The 23,470-nt window shown below is 37.0% G+C and overlaps 2 protein-coding genes across 2 annotated transcripts in view; both read right to left on the reverse strand.

Moving 5' to 3' along the window:
* Positions 1–7,252, reverse strand: part of prkacab (protein kinase, cAMP-dependent, catalytic, alpha, genome duplicate b) — a 19,087-nt gene extending 11,835 nt beyond the window's left edge. The window contains exons 1-5 of the mRNA XM_051907015.1: positions 6,722–7,252; positions 4,171–4,232; positions 947–1,075; positions 769–867; positions 608–690 (exon numbers count right to left, since the gene is read on the reverse strand). Of these exons, the coding sequence (XP_051762975.1) occupies positions 608–690; positions 769–867; positions 947–1,075; positions 4,171–4,232; positions 6,722–6,767 (419 nt within the window). The 5' untranslated portion in view covers positions 6,768–7,252. The remainder of the gene's footprint in view (positions 1–607; positions 691–768; positions 868–946; positions 1,076–4,170; positions 4,233–6,721) is intronic.
* A 3,066-nt stretch (positions 7,253–10,318) lies between these two features.
* On the reverse strand, positions 10,319–18,420 carry asf1bb (anti-silencing function 1Bb histone chaperone). Its single transcript, XM_051907036.1, has 4 exons — positions 17,865–18,420; positions 16,475–16,590; positions 15,957–16,133; positions 10,319–11,432 (listed from the first exon to the last, which is right to left on the reverse strand). Exons 1-4 carry the CDS (start codon positions 17,971–17,973, stop codon positions 11,241–11,243), a joined length of 594 nt encoding a protein of 197 aa, XP_051762996.1. The 5' UTR covers positions 17,974–18,420; the 3' UTR covers positions 10,319–11,240.
* Positions 18,421–23,470: the final 5,050 nt, after the last annotated feature.

Raw genomic sequence — 23,470 nt, forward strand, 5'->3', positions numbered from 1 at the left:
AACGGCTTTGGCTTAAATGCGTGACAATTGTGATTTTTAAGAATGAGTTGAACCAGATAGTGACGGAAAAGCACCAAGTCATACATGTGAACTCCTTTATTACGCTATAAAAATGGGTGGGCGGAGCTGGAATCTAGATTAGAGTCTTCATTTTGTTTTAATCACAACATCATTACTGTATTTTCATTTGTGTTTATCATGGTTTTTATGACTTCACGATTTTTCTAAGATGTGGAAAATAGTCAGAATGAAGAATGAGTGGATGTGCCCAAACATTTGACTTATCGTATGTGTATGTTTGTGTATTTTTTATTTATTTGCAAAACTTAAATTTCAACAAAAATACAACATTAGAGAACAAAACAGAGTGGGGGAATACAGAGAAAAAAGACAATTTATTTAAAAATGGTCCTACTTTTGTAGCTTTTGTATTGTAGGAGATTTTTTGAAATGATGATAATAGTAAGCGTAAATCTGAAGCAAATACTGTACAGCTGGGTTTAAACTGAAGGCATGTACAGTTGTGTATTTGTGCACTTCATGTTGCTGTGCCCTGCATTTCCCCTCAGAAACTAATAAAGCACATCAAGAATGTAAATATATTCACCTGAATCTGCCGATTCTACGCAGGTGTGAAAACATCTCCCCTCCCTGAACGTACTGCATCACCATGTAGAGATTAGTGTTGTCCTGCAACAAACACACGCAAACAAACATGTCCGTTACATGCGCTATCATCCAGCTATTCCTGTTCTGAACAGTATTCACCTTGAAGGAGTATTCCAGGCGCACTAAGAAGGGGAAGCTGACGGCCTGCAGTATCCTCTTCTCATTTAGAGTGTGTTCAATCTGCTTCAGCTTCACCACCTAAAGAGAAACAGAGTTAGGGAACGCATCCATCACGTCTAACTGCGATGTCATGGCGTATGCGTCTAGCCCTGCCCACCTTCTGTTTGTTAAGGATCTTCATGGCGTAGTGCTGGCCGGTCTCTCGGTGTCTGACCAGCATCACGCGACCGAATGAGCCAGTGCCCAGAGTTTTCAACCGGTCGAAGTCCTCCAGACAGGCTGTGTTCTGCAGGACAGACGAAAGATTAAAAAACTCAACTACATTTTCACTTCTTTCTAAGTTCCTAAGGAGTTCTGAGTAGGGCTGTCATGATTCCTCGATTCAATTCATGTACTCGATTTTTCCTCGATTGCAATTTGCACGTGTTGAGTAATTCTGTGAGTTTGAGTTGCTTATAATGTACATCTGGGAACGTAATGTGTGCCATTTCATCAGATTTGTAACTTATAAACTGAAGCAAACACGTTTCTAAATATGCAAACTGTTCATCGCAATTTCAAAATAAGAGTTAAACCCTCGCTCTGAGTTTGCATGTTTTGATGTCCACATGTTCTTGTTCGAGAAATTACAGTGGCTGTATTATTTCTACCATAATGAAGTGGCCAAATATTAAAGATTAAGTAAACAAATTCTCCAATATTAAGGATTTGATCTGCTGCTACAACAACAATCACAAGGCTGTTGGCACCCTCTGCGGGCATTTGTTATAATACATAATGCATTTTCTATTTTTATTACCACAAAAAATCTGATTACTCGATTAATCATCAAAATAATCGATCGATTACTCGATTACCAAAATAATTGTTAGTGACAGCCCTAGTTCTGAGTGTTTTTTAGCATGTTGCCATGCAGTTTCTAATAGGGATGCACCGATACAAAATTTCTGTGTCAATATATGATTAAAGAAAACACATTAATTTACATGTCTAACTCACATTAACCTAATTTTGAAAATCAAAATTGATGATTCTTATTTGTATGCAATTTTACAGTATTTATTATAAATGATCTATCTGTGCACATCAGTTTTTTTTTTTTTTTTTAATTCATGTGCCCTCATAATCCTTAAATCAAAATAACTTCCCTTCCCTCTTGCAGCGACATCTCTTCTCTGATGACGAGGGCAGGGCAACCTGTCACTCACATGAGATCCACCAATAGCAAACCACAATCATTCAATTCCCCACAGAAAAAAAATCAAGCCCCGCCCCACATTTGTTCTTTTTTGAGAAGACGTTTCACTCAAATATTCAGCACAATAGTGAAGAAACCACCTGGTATTAAGATTGAGCTTATCCACTTTCAACCACTTCCAGAGGTAGTCAAAAACGCATTCGACCGGATTGCTTTTGTAGTGTAGACGTTCATGTGGTCAAATGCGTTTGAACGGCCACAAAAGACCGCCGTCTCTCTGCCTACTGACCTAATGTGTAAACATTATGGGAAGTGCGCTAGGCAGACGGGACTTAAACTTTGGTGGCTGGAGATCCAAGTTTGGTTTGAAGACAAAAAAAATGTACCAAGCACAATGTTCTCTCACCATTCCTGATTTCGAACACACACCCACTGTGTTCGGCCGGTCTTGCAACTGTCAGAGCAGAAACAAAAGCTGCTGCTCTCCGTATGTTTTTCCATTGTCTCCTTTCACGTTATAAATTGTGCAAGCTTATTTGGTCCATTAGATCGAATGGACCAAATAAGCCAAAAAAAATAAGCCCCCCCCCCAAAAAAAAAAAAAAAAAAAAAAAACATTTGCCTGCCCATAGACCCTCCCCTGAAAGTTGAAAGTGGACAAAAGAGATGGATTAAAACAGGGAATGTGTCTCCCTCGTCCACTTAATACCAGGTGGAAACAGGGCCTTTTGCCTCATTTCCACCGAGCGGCACAGTTCAGTACAGTACGTTACGCAATTATTTCTGTTTCCATTGTCAGAAGTTCTGAATGGTATCAATACTGAACCGTACCGTACCACTTCTTTGGGACCCTTCCGTTGGGGTACCCAACACAATAGTACCAACAGTACCGGTACCAAAAGGGTGGAGCTATGCTCACTGCAGAACGTTGATTGGTTGACAGAGAATCGTCACTTGAGCGTGCTACAAGGTGAATGACAACACAACAGTCCTTCAGCCTTTGTTTAAACAAAGCTGCTGTATGTCCTCCATTGTCGTTTACTGTCACTTTCTTCTTCATGTGAGAATGACATTGATCACTACTTTCTGGCATACACCATGACTATCAAGGGTACTGCTGGCGGCAGAAACGCAAGCCTGATCAGGGTTTACCGTCCCAAATCGTACTGTACTGAACTGAACTGAACCGTACCGCTCAGTGTGTTGGGTTAAGCTTCTCTGTATTTGATCCATTTGTGTTTACACGAGCCTTCTTTTGTTGTACAATATCTAAAAGTTAAGCATAACATAGCATTATGAGTTTTTATAAAGAATCACTCACAGCAGACTGATGAATTATTCAAAGTAATTTCACACAAGAGACATTTTCTTCTCACACAGCACTAAATTGAACATGTTTCCCCGCCCCTTTTGATTGACAGGATATAACTGGCACTGATCATTGCTGTTTTTAAACAGTGAGCCGATGTCCGATAGTGAATTGCTTTTAGGCTGATATTGGCCGATATATCGGTGCATTTTTAGTTTCTATTACCAGTGTCTATGTGGTTTTACCTGATCTCTAAACAGTTTTATACATTTGTAGACATTTTTAATGACACATTAGTATAATACAAAGGAAGAGTTGCAGTTAATAGTCTCTTATGGGCCTGATTAACCACACTCTCCATAAAACAAGCTTTCAATAAAACATTTGCAATTGGTTTGTAAACAGTGGTTTTATGCATGTTGTTTGAATTTTTGCTGCATTTACACAGTTTTGACCAGCAGGCGTCACCAGCACGTTTTGAACGAATTGAAACGGTGAATCATTTTGCGAAGCAATTGTTTCAATTGATTCAAAGTTTAGAAAAGCTCCCATCACTCGTTTCTAGAGTGTTTTGGGTGGTCTCTTGCTGGCCCAAGTCAAAGGAGTGTGTGATCTTCTGGGTTTGTTCAAATGGCCACAGCAAACACAAATGACCATTAATCATTCTACTGTGGTGGTCTGTAAACTCAGAGTGCACCTGAGAGCACACAAACCTGGTTTAAATGACCAGGTGACACTTATTTAACATAATACAATACACCAGCTTTGAGAACTATTTCAAACACCAAACCCTCCCTTCTGTATTCAATGCTGCAGACTCGTTTTCTCTTTCTCTACCCAAATGCAACATGCTTCCCTCCTCTAGTCCTCTTACCTGTGCAGGACTCTCCCATTTCCTGAGGAAATCTTCTTTGGCGAAGGCCAGAAACTCTTTGACTGTGGGAAAAAAAAACAGAAAGTACACTTAAGATTACAATCAGCAACACTGATCAAAACTTTGCTGAAAAACCTGTTGCACACAAATCTACTTCTGTCATCTGATTGATTTGATAGTTTAGACTTTTTTGGCAAGTAAAAGCCTTTTAGTATAATCGTAAAGGTTGCGATATATGTGTCATTTTGCTGTGACACATTTAATGATTTTTATAAAGTAATGTAAGAATGACTTTTATATTGTTATTAATAATTTCAAGATGAACAGTTACTGGACTGAAGCAGCTTAGGTTTACTTGATTATCCATACATCATTTTTTTTTTTTTTTTTAAGAAAAATCATGTTAAAATGTGAGGGTCAAATATGATCCATCAAGCTTTTGAAGAATGTTTATTTGTTCATATCTCAAGTCATCTTACAGGGAGATATAAAGTGATAAGTGATATTCGTTATGCATTTTATGCAAGTAGTCTGTTATACTGTTAAAAATGGCATTGATTTACATAATAAGCTAGCCTATTTCATCAGAATTTCATCGTACTTTTTGGCCACATAAATATCAGCAACTGCACCAGATTGCATAGTTTTGCTCAATTTGGACCTTTGAATAAAATTGGGCTGTTTTTTTCTTGAGTATGAGCTTCATATTCTCACTATAACATACTATTTAAGCCATAAAAGCCTGATGTATTGAATAAGTTTAGAGGGTTAAATGTGGTAACATGCCAAAATCAGCAATGCAAAAATTTCACATGTGAGTTGATTCAACTTCAGCTTCCAATCTGAGCTCCATTTAAACCTTTCACCATTTTAAAATCCATTCTGCAGATTTTCCCACAAACTCAGATGGAGATAAATTACGGGTTGAAGGTATAAATTGCTGATCCCAGACGAGGAATAAGGGTCTTATCTAGCGAAACGATCTGTCATTTTCTAAAAAAAATATATACTTTTTAACCACAAATGCTCATCTTGCACTGCTCTGCGATCCGCCACGCATTACGTAATCACGTTGGAAAGGTCACATGTGCCGTACGTGGAAGTACCGCAGTAGGGTGAAAAACTCCATCTCATTTTCTCCTCTAACTTCAAAATCGTCCAACATCATTGTTTTACCTTTTTTTGTAAAGGGCGTTTGACTTAGTCTTTGCACATTCGCTTTGTAGACACTGGATCGGTACTTATTATTATTATTATTATTATTAAAACTTAAATTATTATTTTTTTGAGAAAATGGCCAATCGTTTCTGTAGATAAGACCCTTATTCCTCGTCTGGGATCATGTAGAGCTCTTTGAAGCTGCACTGAAACGGTCATTTGGACCCACGATGCACATCGTTTCAAAGCTGCTTCACAGAAAATTATGACGTTAATGTTTATAATATCTTCATGTCTTACAGTAACATTTAAATTAGAACTGATAGGGTTTACATTTTTGCAATGACACAAACAATAAAGCAGTTGAGATTTGCTATATAGTATATCGCTTTACACAAGTAAACTGTACGTGGATAAAGTTGGATATACTAGTCTTTTTAACCCCAGGTTAAGGCCACATTTAACCCTGGGTTAAGCAACTTAACCACTGTTTTTGCACTACCAAAGGTATGCGTTACGCTGAGTAATTTCACAACAGACAAACCGATCATAAAAAAATTCCTGCCTCAAAAAATATTAATACATTTTGTACAGTCACAGAAACTCAAGCGTCAGCATTTGAGGGAAACGGTTAAAGACCATGAGCAGTTTTTGTTCCTGTTTTAACACATTTCATACTGAATCAGGAAGGTTGGGTGGGGCATATCGAAGGACTTATCGAATATTTATTCATTGACATAAATAGTAGCCAGTAGCCAATGGTAGACAAAACATGCAAGACGGTGGCGTCACTAATTTTGATTGGTTTTCCAGGGTTTTATATGTGTAAAGTATGAAATGTCTAAACCAGGGTTATTATGAACAGTGTGAAACATGAATTACTTATCCCAGGGTTAAACATTTTCAAGTGTGAAAACCCAACAGAGAAGACACCAGCAAGGCCGTAACCATCGAAGATGTTGAGAAGAACACATAGTGGTCAATCAACATGGTTGTTTTCAATGTCAGATTTTTCATTTTTTATATTTGGTTCCCTGAATCTTAATATTAAATCTCAGGGCTGTTTTCTTCAGACCTTCTACACATCTGGACCCATCAGATACACATATATAGACCCTTTTCTATTGAATAAACATCCTTGACATATCATATACAGGGTGCAGCATAAACACACACACACAAAACCCCCAAACGAAGCGCTGCTCGCTCTTTTTTAAGCATCAACACATTGTTTGAGCCTGCAATCGCCATGACAGCATCAGCATCATCTCTGCTGAAGCCTCGCACATGCACGAGCATATTCCCGAGGCTTGATGAGCATCTGATGATGCCGATCGCCATGATCGATGATGATGACTAAACAGAACGATTGGGAAGCATTAAAGACACCCACCGCTTTCCATCTCGTTGCCCCGTTTGGCGGCCGGCGTGTTGCCCATGACTCTGGGCCTGTCAGGCGCTGGAGAGCCGCAGGTAGGGAGGGATGCTGCCGCGCCTGTCGCGCTTCGGCTCTCGCGGTCCGTTCGTGCGATTGACGTCTGCCGATCGGCTTTGAATGTGAAAATAGGGGACGTTGACGCGTCCGACCTCTTCTCGGATAAACAGCGATCCCTTATGAATGCAGCAGCGGCAGCAGCATCCGTGTTTAAAGGGCGGACGGGCCGCCAGCATCAAACCGAACTCGGGCGTCCTTTCCTGGCCTGGCTCTCCGCCGCACCTCCGCGGCCCCGCAGTCCTCTCTCTCGCCTCCCCGCGGGGGTGTTCCGTGAGCGGCGCTCGCAGGGGGGGGAAATCGCGGCCGAAAAACACGGGTGCAGGTTCGGTGAGATCGTTCATGCAGCTGCGCTTCCCGTGGCCATCGACACAGACTCCGCCCCCGGACTGATCCCGCCCCCCGCCTCACCCCATTGGTCAGACGGAGGAAGACGGACAGATGTGTGGAGTGATTGACACTAATGAAGCTGTTATGAGTTGTGATTAGTCGATATCGAAACAGAACATAGTTCCTTTTCATGTTCCAAATGGACGGAACATTATGACTGATGTTATTGACTGAATTAAACTTATAAAATAATATAAAATAAAAACATATATTGAACATTTCTACAGGTGTTGTCCTGAGAAAAAAAGACTGATCCTATCCAATAGAAGGACATTTTATCATTCAGTGTGAAGTCAGGTATCACTTTAGGCCCGGAAAATATGAACTGTAAAACAAATCAGCTAAAATACAAAAGGGTAACACAAAATATCAAATCATTATTTCCCTGTGTATAAACTAGCCACGTTGCAGGGATATTATGGTTCACTAAAACTAAAACCATTAAAAAAAGTTTTACTTGATATAAAATAAATGTTAATTAAAATAAAATATAGAAAAAATATATATAATATATAATTTATTCAAAATTACCAACATTTAAATAATGAGTCAATACATCATCAATTCTTCATCCAAAACGTGTTTTTTTTTTTTTTTTTTTTTGACCTGTCGGGACGGTTTTTGCGGGAAATCGCATGCATACGTCACTCGCCCGTGCGTGTCTCGTCATATCCGTAAATAGAGAAAATATGATGTGGGAGTGACATAGGTTAGTTGTTGCAACAAGTTTAAAATGTTGACATGGAGCGGCTATCTCCAACCTCAACTGTTTTAAACAAACGCCGAACAGAGGAGAGTCTGCTGGCAAAAAGAGAACGTGACAGAGCATAGACATAATACATATTTATTATTTATAAATATTTATTATGTCTATGTGACAGAGCTCATAATAAAACCCGGGGTCATATCCATCCGCAGTCAAGCAGAGCCGAAGCACAACCGAAACAATGTTCTTCCGCAAATTGCATGCAGTTAAACTTGTTTTATTTCAGCAACATTCCTCATTTTTATTTAGTTTAAATTGATGTACTAAAATAACTAAGCTGAAAAAAAATACTATACAGACCTATTGAGAAGAAATTAAAAAATGACAAAACACAACAAAATTACTAAAATTTTCAAATTAAAACTTGATCCTTCAGAAATCATATGCTGATTGCTGCTCAAGAAACATTTATTATTACCATTAATGTTGAAAACAGTTGTGTACATTTTTTTTCAGGATTATTTGATGAATAGAAAGTTCAAATAAACAGCATTTAGAAAACTTTTGCAACATTATAAATGTTTATACTGTCACTTTTGATCAATTTAATGCGTCCTTGCTGAATAAAAGTATTAATTTCTTTCAAAAAAAAAAAAAAAAAAAAAAAAACCTCTTACTGACCCCAAACTTTTGAACAGTAGTGATAATGTTACAAAAGCTCTCTCTCTATATATATCAGTGGTGTGCGGTGGTGGCTTAAAATGAGGCAACGTCCTCATTTATGTCCCTGTTACACAATTTTCCTGGTTAAGTTAATATTACATAAAAAGAGAGACCAAATACAATTCTGTTTTGCATTTTTACACTGTGTAATGTTCTATTTATTAAACCCAAGTATAAATTTCATCAAGTTAGTATTTTATGCATTTTTACATTTATTCCAAAATAATAACTAAAGGCAGTAACAATTTAAACAATATATATTATTTATAAAGTGATATTCAGCTTTTCTTTTTAATAGTCAATTTATTTTCAGCAGTCATCAAACTTGTACACACTGGTCACTCACTCAGACACGAAGATGTACCTTTAATTTCACCATGCTGATTGCTCACTAAAAACCCCCGCAGTCATCATGTTTTCAGGCCATTCCGAGTTTGATTTTGACATGAAATAAAGTGGTGATATGTAAGTGACAGTTGTTTACTTACTTTTTAATTAGTCTTCCCATTAATGCCATCATTGTATCCATTCAGGCTGATTCGACGAGAATGCACACGAAAACGAGGCGGGATTTATGGCACGAACCAATCATGTGCGATCGTAACCGATCGTATCCAATCATAGCGCGATGGAGGCATTGCCTCCTCTCACGTGACTTTCCCCCATTCATTCTCAATTACCCCCCACTAAACCCACTGCACACTTTGGGGCTCTGCTTTGTTTCTATGAGCTGAAGGGAGGCACAGAGATGCACAATCCCCGCTGTAACTTCACCTGCGGGTGTTGCTGTTTGACAGTGTTTCTTTAGAAAAACGAGTGACTTTTACACTTTTTAATGTCAAATTTTGTAACATGTGCGTTGTTTTATTTTTGTAATATCGATTATTTTCTCATCCAGTTTTTTGAGGAGGAACTGCCTCCCTTGCCTCCTTGGAGGAAACGCCCCAGGTAAAGATATATATATATATATGTGTGTGTGTTTGTGGTGTAAAAGAAAACGTGATTCATCAGACCAGGCCACCGTCTTCCATTGCTCTGTGGTCCAGTTCTGATGCTCACGTGCCCACTGTTGGCACTTTCGGCGGTGGACAGGGGTCAGCATGGGCACCCTGACTGGTCTGCAGCTATGCAGCCTCATATGCAACAAACTGTGATGCACTGTGTATTCTGACACCTTTCTATCAGAACCAGCATTAACTTCTTGAGCAGTTTGAGCTACAGTAGCTCGTCTGTTGGATCGGATCACTGATCATTGATAGTAAAATAACAGTGCTCCATTGTTCCACGTAAACTGCATAGTCATCCTGAAAATTCTTTGAACATAAAGCAAAGACTCCACTAGTTTCAATTTTGTATTTTATTTAACTTTACTATCTTCCAACAGCACACGAGATGCCAGTGTGTCCATCTGTCGCCCCTCTGACCCAGTCTGCATATTTCCACAGACCCAGATCAGAGGACAGAGAATAGAGGGAAGGAAAATGATACTATGGGACGAGAGCAGAGGGAGTGATGGAGGGATGAAAGGAAGAGTAGTTGTCTGATGTGATGTGTGGATCAAAGGTGGAGCAGCCCAAAGTGCCATCTCTAATAGCTGTTGCTTAGCAACATCATAAAAAGACACACACAGGGTGTGTCTGTATAAAAGAGCGAGAGGACGGAGGGAAAACCAAAGACAGTTTTACAAAGACAAAAGTTCATATTTATTCAATCGAAGACTTCTCATAAACAAATATCACATGGGATGAAAAAAGGCAACCAAGGTACCAATATAAACCAGGCATTCAGATTAAAACCGAAATAACAAAACATCTCTGAATAATCTCACACCCAAACAAAACAGAAAAAGAGTTGGAATTGTGAAGGTTTCCAAAGATCAAACATATCTGAACAAAAACACTCCCAGAAAAGTTCTGATTTCTGACCGTAACGTATCACAGCGTGAATCTCACGAAAACATGTCAGTCACATTTCACCCCAGAATTAAGAAAACAAAGCTTACAGATGTTATTCCAATTACTCTCATTATAGCATCTACCATGATGTATAAATATAATTTACACCAGTTATTATTACATTATCATCAATAAAAATGTTCTATTATTATTATTATAATCATTAATCATGTTGCAGTAATGAAAATGAGCTTTTTTTGAATTATAATAAAGACAGCATGGGGGAATTATTTGTAAAAAAAAAAAAATCTCAGAATGTAAAAATAATAAGTGTCCTAAAAATGCTTAATTGCATTTAAGCTAAATATAATTTCTAATTTCTGTAATTGCGCAGAGAAATGTGACTCGAACATGTTTTGATGACCTGAACATGTTTCCACTAGTGATGCGCACCAGAGGAAAACAGAAGAAAACAGTCCGTGTCTGCTGGTGCCGCCCCCTGGTGTTCAGGACAGGGAGTGCAAGAAGAGGCCTGCGAAGTCCCTGACTGCTCCAGCTGTGGCATCAGAGCAATAGTAAGTGCCAGAGGATGGAGATGAGTGCGTGTGTGTGTCCAGTCACAACTGTGAGAACATGTAGGTGTATAAATACAAGATAATACATTTATTACTTTATGTATGAGGTTGTATGTTGTTGTGTGTGAGTTCTATAAGCAGTCCATAGAGTTGTCAGGCATGAGTCCAAGGGGAGGGGCTTTGCCGGGCATGGAGGTGGGCGGGAGCATGGTGTTGGGGGCGGGATCTACATTCTCTGAATCTTCCATCTTGTCCACAGTTGCTTCCCAGTTTATGTGGAAACGGGTCACCCGAGGGTTCGATGCCAAGATGTTCCTTTGTAGCTGCGAATCGGCACAAAAAAACATGATGAAAAATCGAAAAGAACAATGATTTGGTCTTTTAAAGACTCAATGCTAACATTATTCCTTAAAATATAATATATTAGTACAACTTTACAACAAGGTCCTACTAGTTACCATTAGTTAATGCGCTAATATTAACAATGAGCAATAATTAAAGTACATCTGTTCATTGTTAGTTTGTTAGCTCAGGTCCGTTACATAATATTAACAGATACAACTTTTGATTTTAAAGGGTTAGTTCACCCAAAAATGAAATTTCTGTCACCAAGTACTTAACCACATGTCGTTCCAAGATCTTCGTTCATCTTCAGAACACAAATTAAGATATTTTTTAATGAAATCCGAGCGCTTTCTGACTGACAGCAATTTAATTACCACTTTCAAGGTCCAGAAAAGTAGTAAAGACATTGTTAAAACAGTTGACGTGACTGCAGTGGTTCAACCTTAATGTTACGAAGCGACAAGAATACTTTTTGTGTGCAAAAACAAAACAAAAGTAATGACTTTATTCAACAATATCTTCTCTTCTGTCATTATCCTACACTGTTTACGTTCAGAGCTTCCAGGTCCTACGCCAGAACGCCAACTCAGTATTGGCCGGCTCGTTATTTTTGTTTTGTTTTTGCACACAAAAAGTATTCTCAACGCATCATAAAATTAAGGTTGAACCACTGTAGTCACGTGGACTATTTTAACGATGTCTTTAGTACCTTTCTGGACCTTGAAAGTGGTGATTATATTGCCCTCAATGGAGGGGTCAGAGAGCTCTCAGATTTCATCAAAAATATCTTAATTTGTGTTCTGAAGATGAACGAAGGTCTTACCAGTGTGGAATGACATGTGGGTGAGTACTTAATGACAGAAATTTCATTTTTGGGTGAACTAACCCTTTAATATTGTATTAGTAAATGTTGAAATTAACATTAACTAAGATTAATAAATGCTTTAGAACTATTTTTCAATGTTAGCTCATGTGAATTAATGTAGTTAAAGGGGTCATGACATGAGAAATTAAATTTGGCTTTATCTTTAGACATATATGAGGTGTTTGTACTATTAAAACATCCTGCATGTTTCAGAGCTTAAAACATCCTTCTCATTATAAACAAAACATTCATTTAATCAAGCTCCAAAAACAACTCGTTTTGATACTGTGGGTTGACGAGTTTATGGACACTGAATATGTTTTTTTGAGGGAAATGTGACGTTACGTGATATCTTGTTGACAAGCTGTTTTTGACGTCTTTGAAGCATGGCTGAAGCACTGAATGAGCGATTACATGAGACAGGATTTATTTCAGTAAATTGTCCTGTATCTATTTACATACTTTTTAGTATTCATTCATGCTTATTTCGCTCTGTAGCCCATAACTGGTATTGAAGATGGAGGAAGAGATGATTCGTTCACGTGCGCTGCGCGCTGGCGCTTCACTTGATCTGAGGCACGCCACATGATCTGTCACCGCGTTAAAGAGCACCAAAACGGTACTTGTTTGAATTTCATAGTAAGACGGACAGAATTTGAAATCTGAGACTTTCTTTCTTATCAAAAGTAACAAAGCACAAAGCTTATTGCGATTTAATGGATGGGAGGTGCGCTACAATGTTGTGTTCATTTATCAGCTGTAAACAGGCTAGAGTAATAGATTCTTGGGATATAAGAATCGATATCGGTTTGTAAAAATGAGAATCGATTAAAACTTTTACCCAGCCCTGCTATGTAACGACATTAGCCAATCATAACAGTGTCCGTTTACTGACAAGTCAGAGCTGCCCCTTAAAAAAGGATAATTTTAGGCCGAGGGTCAGAATGAAGGGTAAAAAGAACGTTTTTCAACATATATTTGTTGTTTTGTGCAAAAACATTATTAGTGAACCAAGAACATGTTCAAATAATAAATAATAAAAATCCATGTCATGACCCCTTTAACCAATGATAACAAATGGAAACCTTAATGTAAAGTGTTACCAATATATTATTAGTAAAACATATCTCAGTAGTGGTGGCTGTTTCCCATTTCTATGCTTTAAAGCAAACTGTTTTATGTGTCAAATGTGAAATGAGTTTTACATATTCATTGAATGGTTTAAGAATCTCTTAATTCGCAACAGAATGAATTGATGGAAATTCGGGATTCTGTAACAACACGCACAATGGCAGCGACCCGGAATCGTTTAGCAGAATGAATGAATTACAAACGATACTGGACTATAAACGGCAGCCACCTGCCTCTTTGATCTGACCGCCATTACCACATTTCAAATGCAGCAGATCTGTGTTACACAAATACACTCTCAATATATAACATGCATAATGTGTATTGAGTGTTAATGGGTTTTCTTGTCTACATTCACTTCCTCTTTCATATCTGTATCCCTGCTTTATTCCAATTCAACAGTAATAGTTTAATCATGTAATCAGTCAACAAGTAAAATCATAATAATTTCAATATAAATATATTAATGTCTATATGTTATATTGATGTATATAAATCATTATATAATTCATAAAGCATTATGTGCTCATTCATTAAAAATCAGCAATGAAAATATGCTTTGATCATTTTTTTTTTACAAGATTTTTACTGTTTTACTTCTTGCTGTTAATATCTTTTTTTTCCATCCACCTATTTTTATGCACATTTTGGGATTTTGCATTAAAAAAAGAAAAAGCTGGATGGAAACACCAAGATGCGCATAAATTCTAAAAATGCGCATTAAAAAATTCAGCGCTCAATTGAGGTAGATATGCGTTATCAGATAAGAAAACATGCGCATAAACTATGATGGAAACACATTTACCCAAATAAATTCCTCGATGTGCATCAAAAAAAGTCATGTGACTTTCAACAATGGAACAGCATAACTGGACCAACCAGCAGACTTAAGTGTTTTGTGGGTGGAGCCAACCTGGTGGCAGAAAATGGCAGTTCTGCAGTAGCAGTCTGTGGAAGCCACGAAATAAATCTCACTTCTGCTGACTTTTTTCTCGCAATTCCAAGTTTATATCTCACAATTCTGTGAAGAAAAATCAAAATTGCGAGATATAAACTTGTTATTCTGTCTTTTTTCCTCAGAATTGTGGTATAAACTCACCATTGCGAGTTGTAAAGATCAAATTGGGAGATATAATCTCACATTTGCAAGAAAAAAAGTCAGAATTGTGAGATAAAAATGTTATAGGTTTATTATTTCACACTGTAACTGTAGGGCTAATATATTATGCCCCCTATGAACTGCATATGTGAATAAAATAAATTAGACCTATTGTGTACATCAAATTCATGCTTTAATAGTAAAATAATCATCACAGGTTTCATCAGTCCAGTATGTCCGTTTAATGACTTGCAACCAAAAACGTCTGTGTTTTGCTTCAAATGCCGTCTTTGATGACAGTACTCTATAAAAATTAAGACCTTTTTTGCCAATTTGTGGATTTTGCCTGTTTTCCTCCACTTGTTACCCCTGTTTTTCTGTGACCAAAATGTGCATGCAGCTGCAAGTGTCCTAACTGTGATGTCTGCTCTAAAATGATCTTCTGCGTTCATCTACGCGCTCTGAGGTGCAAGTTATTATATACAAAAAAGACAAACAGGGGCTTCTCCTACTGCGGCAACCTACATTTTTCTTCATGATATTTAGCATCAGTTTATCAGGAAGTGATTATTTTGTTCCCTTCGACTCGCTGGATGGAAATGATGCTTTATTCGTTAATTTTTTATGCAATATTCCATTTTTAAATTGACTTTTTTTGTTTGTGTACATTTCATTTTAAAGGTTTCATGTAAAATTTAATTTTTCAACAGCAGTATAACCATAATTTGTGGAATTCTACTTAAAAAAAAAAAAAAAAAAAAAAAAAAAACCATTAAAACATTTGTGCTGTAACATTAGCTATGTTTCCATCCAAAGTTGTGAATTTAACAAATTTGGAATTTCACATAAAACATTTACGAATAAAGCACGGTTTCCATCCAGTGAGTCGAAGAGAACAAAAAACGTCACTTCCTGATAAATTGGCGCTAAATATTACTAAGAAAAATGGAAGTTGCTGCAGTAGAAGCCACTGTATATAATAATTTACGTATATAATACGCAATCATGTGAGATGCTTCTGGGAGGGAATTATCCCGAACTTTGCTCAGGCATTTCAGAATGACCAAAACAGCATTTCAGATGCTGTGCAAAAAGATCGGTCTGCTGATTGGTCCAGTTATGTCATCCCATCGCAAAGTCACATCCTTTTTTGATGTGCATCTAAAAATTTATTCAGTAAAGTGTTTCTATCGTAGTTTATGCGCATGTTTTCATATCGCATAAAAAATTTATCCGACTCAGTTGAGCGCATACATTTTTTTGCACATTTTTAGAATTTATGCACATCTTGGCATTTCTATTCAGCATTTTTTTTTTTTTTTTATGAGATATCCCACAATGCGCATAAAAATGGTGGATGGAAACAGCTATTAGTGGGTAAAGCAGGATCTAAATGTAATGTCTCACCTGTGTGTAGTCGGGTTTGACTGGTGGGTTTTCCCGAAGCTCAGGGTCTGTGTACTCATTGTTGACATAGTAGCCAATGCGAATGAATTCCTGTCCCCGATAGGTGCATGTGATCAGCACTACGGTCACGCCCACTGCATCACTCTCAGGGATCAGCCCTGTGTTTGGAGCGTCCGCCTGTCAATCAGGTCAAGAGAGAGAAACTCTTGGTTCACTCATTAAATAACCTGTTATCTACAAAAAGCCCTGTGTATTTCAAGACTAATCTAAGTTGATTGTAATGATGCCGTCCACTGTTTCCAAAAGATAAATGCAGATCAAATCTCAGTGCCTCATCTAAACATTTTTCTCTCCAATCCACTTTGTGCACTTTATGGCAAATTTACAGATCTACTTTCTCAGTTCATCTCTAGGTGGCAGTGCACTGCAATTTATTTACCAAGAAGGTGTTATTTATACTGCTTAGAGCTGAGATTTGGATGCAGAAAGATGAACCAGGAATTAGTATTTCGGCCCACCTGAAACACAAACATGTGTCTTCCTGCAGGAACTGGGCCGACCAGAACAGAGTCCAGAATCTGGTCATACTCCTCACTCTCTGCGGAGCCCACGTAGATGATCTTCCACTCTAGATCTGAGAGAGAGGCAGAAACCGAGGGATAAGACACATTCAGTGACAACATATTCAAATCTCTCAATTGCACAAGGTCTTTCCAATGCAATGAACTCAAGACAGAACATTTAGTGGAAAATTACCACAAGGATGCGAGTTTACATGCTTGACAAATTGGACAACCTTTGTAGTCCTTATATTTGTATTTCATGTTTCATATGTGGTTATGATATCAGAAGTATCATTTGAGGTTTTGTATTTGTATTGTTAACCACAAACATTATTTTACTTATAAACCAAAAACTGCTATTCTTAAAATGTTAATTTGCCTTCAGGGTTGGGTGGTTGGCCTACATATTGATGCCATGACTGAACAACTTTTTATGAGCATTTTATGTGGCCATTAAGTGTCATATCTAATCACAGTTAAATTGGTTTATATAATATATAATATATATCTTTCCTTTTTCACTATGATAATGCAAATGCTGGGAAAAAGTAAAAATGTCCAAAAGCATGACAAAGAATAGAAAAATAGGAAAAAAAGAAACAAATTCTAAACAATATTATTATTGTATATACAACAAATAGAAACTTGCACAGAATATAATGACATAACAACATTACATTATATTTATATACATAAATAGATAAAAATAAAACGAATAAAATTGTAATGGCTCACAAAAAACTTGGGTATTATAAATTACAAGTCTGGGAGAAGATGTTTTCAAACTCTACAAGAAAAAACATGATTAAGAGTGTCCATTTTTGAGTATGGATATACAATTTACCAAACAAATTAAAGAGGCTAACTAACTTCACGAGTCTTCGCTTATTTGTGTTTATACAATAAAACAATGCCTTTCAGTATAGAAGCGAATTCAATGTTGACAGTATATGATACTAAAATAAAGCGCAACTGAATCTCAATTTCTTCTGCCCCGAAATCTTCATAGCGCTTCCCGACACGTGACGTCAGACAAATTCCAACCAATCAAAGCCAGCACAAACACACTGATCACGCCTCACGTCTCCTATCAGACCAATCAGGGAAACAGGGGCGGTCACGCGCTGTCATCGAACTCCCCGCCGGCGCCAAAATATTAAGCGCGTGAACATTAACAACTGACAATAAGAGCTTTCCCGCTTAAATCACCATGAATATGCGTATGATTCTTGCTGTTTAAGTAATAACGATCCTAAAAAGCCAACTAAAGAATTCGGTATTGGACTATTTACACATTATTTGCAAAATACCTGTTAAAATAGTGTTAATTTTTGAAATCTTTCACCTTCAGGTAGGTCCTCCATGCATTCAAATGTGATTTCGAACTGAAACGGGTTTCCAAAAGGACTGGGATTATCCAGAACAGCCACGTTTAGCACCTGCACTTTGGCCATGATGGTTCACAGGGATTGATCCACAGAAATCGGCCTTGTGTTTACGGAAGAGATCCTCTTAAAAACTGCCCAAATTACTGAAGTCTGAAGTAAATCCAGCGGAAGTGTGAAACCAGAGTCAGATTGACAAAAATGTCCTCTACTGTAGCAGGTGAAGCAGCAGGGTTTTCTCTTGATGGGGGTTATTTTGTACTTTTTAAACTAATCAGACGGTCGCCACACATCCATTTCCCTTACTGCTGGAACATCTTGAAGAACAAATAATTTAGTACAGAATTTGAATGAGCATGGATTTAAGTAACCAAATTAAATCAAAATCCGTCCTTTCTACAGGATCCTGCAGAAAAACGTCCCAAGATGCAGCAAAGACACTGAATGACAGCAGCAAGTGCTGTGGATCTGATGTCTTTTTCTTCCTCTCTTCCTCTCACTTTAGTGGAATAAACTTGCTCTCTGCTGTAGCCTGCTGGAGTGGAGGAAATATCTCCTTTGTGCAATAAAGCACTCGAGAATGAAATATAAACAAAAAATGCTGTGATAATAGTCAATTGACCATTTTAATGAAAACAGAAATCAATTCAAATCTCAAGCAGCTTCACAGACACACAATATCAGCACAATAGGGGGAATTATTGCAATATGGGGCACTTTAGACTTTTGTAGTTTGTGATTTTTACCTCAACACGTCAGCTGGAATAAGATCATACTGACATAGAGCTGCTTGTGATAGAGCAAGACATGAACACATCAGATGTTACTCTTTCACATGAAAACTCAATACATGATGAAATAGACTGACATTGTCTTAACCTCAATCAGAAATGATACAATCACAATAAGAATGATTCGATAAGATAATAAAAGTTAAAGCATGATAAGGCTAGATGAAACCTATTTCTCACAAAACCCAAACGTTCAATCACATCAGCCCCAAAGTTTTCACTAATGAGGAACAAATGAGGAGCATCACAAGCAATTCATGAATGAACAATCCTTGCAGTAATGCAGTGACAAGTTTCAAGAGTAAACTAAAGTTGTACAGAAATAAAAGAAGAATTTTTCTTTTAGTATTTTTTTTTATGGGACGTTCATTTATTTGTGGTTGCTGTTGTGATTATGTTTGTGGAAGAGATGTGTCTCATTTTTATAATCTCTAAAATAAATACATTGATATCTATCTGTGTTATACCTGCCAGCTGGAGTGCCCATGATAACCACCAGAGGGCACTCTCCGGTCATTCTTCCACCACACGGGCCTGGCCCTCCGTCCCTTCCCCGGTTCTGCCTCCGTGCTGCTTCCCTCCTGGATTTATGTGACCGTCTGCTCCTTAAAAGATTAGTTCACTTTAAAATTGAAATTACCCCAAGCTTTACTCACCCTCAAGCCATCCTAGGTGACTTTCTTCTTTCTGATGAACACAATCTGAGTTATATTAATAAATATCCTGACGCACCCAAGCTTTGTAATGGCAGTGAATGGGTGCAACAAGTATAAAGCTCAAGAAAGTGCATCCATCCATCAAAAACGTACTCCACACGGCTCCGGGGGGTTAATAAAGACCTTCTGAATCAAAGCGATGCGTTTGTGGAAAAAAAAAAAAAATCCACATTTTACAAGTTATGATGTAAAATATCTAGCTTCCACCAGACCGTCTTCAAGCGTAACTGACGATGTGTCAGTTACACTTTTTTTTTTCCATAAGTTGAATAGGGAAGGCGTAGGACGTAGCATAATCATTTTGAACTGCGAGAGGCATTACACTTTCTTCCTAAGTTGAATACAGTGTTAAATCAGTGTAATTGTGCTGTAATCTGTTGATGGTCTGATTGAACTCTTCAACTGTGTTCTTGTAACTCTTGAACAGAGATTCTCTCTCTGCTTTGTTGAAGATGTGCTGCAGTATGATGAAGACCAGCAGAAGAACACAAATGAGCCCGAGACACACTGTCATCAACACCAAACCCCTACTTCCTCCTGACAAACAGGACAAAAACACACAAATATCAATTAGCCTAACAACAATTCATATTATTAGACATAACATTTCAAATCAGCTCTCCTATGTAATCCAGCTTTGTCTTTATATATAATGGGCTTTTAGAGAATGTGTTCTGTTAAAATGACAAACTGGAATTGTTAAAATATGCAAACAAGAACTTATGCAGAAAAAGTAAATAGAAAACTACTTCCACGAAATACACTTCACATAAAAGCAGAAACATTCACACAGTTTTCATAGAAAGCCATGACTGAAATTGTATGTACATTTTTCAGTTCCTGTATACTTTCTGCTTACTTTGCTTTTGAGCTTGTCCTGTATCTGTGACTCTATATTTGAGGTCCACACGTGTCACGTCTTTGTGTTTAACATTTTGATAAATGTTATCTAACTCCATTATTTGTCTTCACAGATGAGGGGTGTTGTTTAGAAATATGAGTAGTGTTTTTAAAACAGTACTAAACCTACACAGGAAGTGATTTTCTCTGCATAACGAATGGGTTACAGAATCATATGATGAAGAAGTGGTAACAGATCACTAGAGATTTTTTTCTTCTTCTTTGAAGCATATGGATCAGCATGCTTTCTTCACTTCTGAACAAATGAAAACCATGACAGTAAAGTTTTAACAAACTTTGGTCTGATTGGTCAGATCTGTCAAGTAAAGAGCATCAAACTCTTTAACAGGTCTCTCTCTTTCTCTCTGCTGTGATGGTGATGCTTTCTGGGCCTGTCGAAATACCCATTCTTGTGGTCTTGGCCACGCGTGTGCACGTCACAACAAGTATCACTGCTAGAAATTTTACGTGCTTAGAACGTGCTCCCCACTGGTGTCAAGGACGTTGCCTAGTAACATTCCCAGACCGTTCCGAGATGGTCACGATGTGGAGTTCTTTTAAGGGTTGGGGGACGTTATTTGTCGGTCCTTCACAGAACATTCAGGATGTTCAATGAACATTTAGGGAACCATATTTCATTTGGAAATTTGATCCCAGCTTACAGAATTTTGTTATAAGAACGTTCTCTAAATATTCAGTGTTGGTTCTGGGAATGTAAAAAATGTTCAGTTTTCTTGACATTAGAGGAACGTTTTTATAAGGTATGATGTTCCTCAAACGTTCTTTAAACTTCATTTTGATCTAAAATTCAACATTCTAGGAACGTTGTTTTGTAACATTCCAAGAACATAAAATGTCCAGTTTCCTTAATGTTAGTAGAATGTTATTTAAAGGTTAGTATAATGTTCCTGAAACATTCTTTCAATCATTCAAACACCTGCTGTGAACAAGCACTGAAAGTAAGAGAAATAAGAACACAAACTACAACTTTCTTCAGCCACAGCCTTAGATGAACTGAAGATAAAAGACATTAAATAGTTTGAGGTCACCATCATGGAGATCAGCATTTGCTTTTGTTGAGTTGCTCCTTTATCAGCATTTATAGGTGTTTTCAGAAAACATTTCTGCTTTGATAAAACAGATCAACATGCCTGATTTAATTACAGACAAATAACAGCATTAAAATGGTTTACATAACTGATTTTTTTTGTAGTTTTGCTTATTTTTGGACATGAAATGTTATATGGAAAGAGTAATAAACTCAAATGATGTGATAAAAACCATTTGTGTAATGTTGTCCAAAACTATTGAAAAGGTTAAAAGAGACACACTTAGACATCAGCACTCATCATACAAACCTCAACAATGGTGACAATAATAAAAAAAAAAAGCAGCTGTATAATTTATTCATGCCGCAATGCATGCTGGGAGACATGAATGTGTTTTGTATGCTGGCATGAAGCATGTCACCATTCTTGTGTTTCATATGTCAAATGTTGATGTCTGTGCGTGTATAAACAACACAAAACATGTTTTAAACAGAAAATTAACAATGACAGTGTTATTTATACACTCACATCAACATTCAGTATCTGAAATACAACAATGTTACAAATGTTCTTTTTTTACATTGGTTGAGTTTTGTATTTCTCAATAGCATTTTCGTAAATCAGAAGTTACAAAAAAAAAGTATTTTAAACCACTTTAATGCTGTCATTTGTCTGTTATTAAAAACAGACATGTTGATCTGCTTTATCAATGCAGAAATGTTTTCTGAAAACATCCGCAATTGCTGATAAAGAAGCAACTCAACAAAAGTCAAAGGTCAAGAGCTCAACTAAAGCAAACGCTGATCTCCATGATGGTGACCGCAGACTAAACATTTTCGATAAGACATCAACATCTGGATCAACACGCACATTCCCAAATTTCTATATATCCTAATTATTGTTAATATGTAATTCATTTTTCCAGGAGCTCTTTGCTTCTACCTTCACTTAAATTGCTAACAGTGATTGTAAATTAATTGCCTAAATTATTACATTATTAGCTGACTGCATTCTCTAAATTGTAATGTTGACATGCATTCTCTGTAAAGCTGCTTTGAAACAATATGTATTGTGAAAAGCGCTATACAAATAAATGTGAATTGAATTGAATTGAATCTAAACCTCTGTTCATTCTCAATAAGAACTTCTTTAAACATGTGACAGAAATAAAGTCAGTCTGGTTAGTAATAAGTGAAGCTGGTAATGCTGTTTGTGGAGTTGTTTAATCAGATCTTCAGAGATTTAATGTCTTTTATCTTCAGTTCATCTAAGGATGTGGCTGAAGAAAGTTGTAGTTTGTGTTCTTATTTCTCTTTCTTTCAGTGCTTGTTCACAGCAGGTGTTTGAATGATTGAAAGAATGTTTCAGGAACATCATACTAACCTTTAAATAACATTCTACTAACATTAAGGAAACTGAACATTTTCATGTTCTTGGAATGTTACAAATCAACGTTCCTAGAATGTTGAATTTTAGATCAAAATGAAGTTTAAAGAACGTTTGAGGAACATCATACCTTATAAAAACGTTCCTCTAACGTCAAGAAAACTGGACGTTTTTTACGTTCCCAGAACCAACACTGAATATTTAGAGAACGTTCTTATAACAAAATCCAGAATGTTCTCAAAATGTCCTTGATTTGAAAATTAGAGCTAAATTGACTAACATAAGCGGCTGTTCAAAAAAAAAAAAAAGCTATAAAATTAACGTAAGATATCCTAATCTATTTTCTAATTTTTGCTCAGAGCTTGGTTGAAATTTGAACTCATACAACATAATGTTCATCAGGTTACTCTGACGTGAACATTACAATCAAGCCCATCTGAGTTCAAAATGTGCATCACAGGTATCAAGTGTTCATATTTTTTTTTTTATAAATAATGAAGTTCATCATCATAAGCAGAAGTCACTGTTGTGAGGTTCTCAACAGTTTTGCAGGACCCATGGAGACCAAATATTTACAAAACTGACCTACCTTAAAATCTCCTTAAAATCAAACAAATCAATAGTGTCCCAACAGTGGAGAACCATGTCCAAAAACAGGATATTGAAGATAAAAATGGATAAAACTGTATATAAATATTAGTGCTACGATCTGAAAGTTTTTGTT

Source organism: Ctenopharyngodon idella, chromosome 1 (assembly GCF_019924925.1).
Source record: "Ctenopharyngodon idella isolate HZGC_01 chromosome 1, HZGC01, whole genome shotgun sequence".
Lineage (NCBI taxonomy): Eukaryota > Metazoa > Chordata > Actinopteri > Cypriniformes > Xenocyprididae > Ctenopharyngodon > Ctenopharyngodon idella.

Excerpts from the sequence above, each read along its gene's own strand:
- asf1bb (XM_051907036.1), bottom strand. The coding sequence starts at position 17,973 with ATGGCCAAAGTGCAGGTGCTAAACGTGGCTGTTCTGGATAATCCCAGT. Across the intron at positions 16,591-17,864 it reads CATGGAGGACCTACCTGAAG|ATCTAGAGTGGAAGATCATC; the intron begins GTGAAAGATTTC and ends CCTCTCTCTCAG. Across the intron at positions 16,134-16,474 it reads GACACATGTTTGTGTTTCAG|GCGGACGCTCCAAACACAGG; the intron begins GTGGGCCGAAAT and ends CCTGATTGACAG.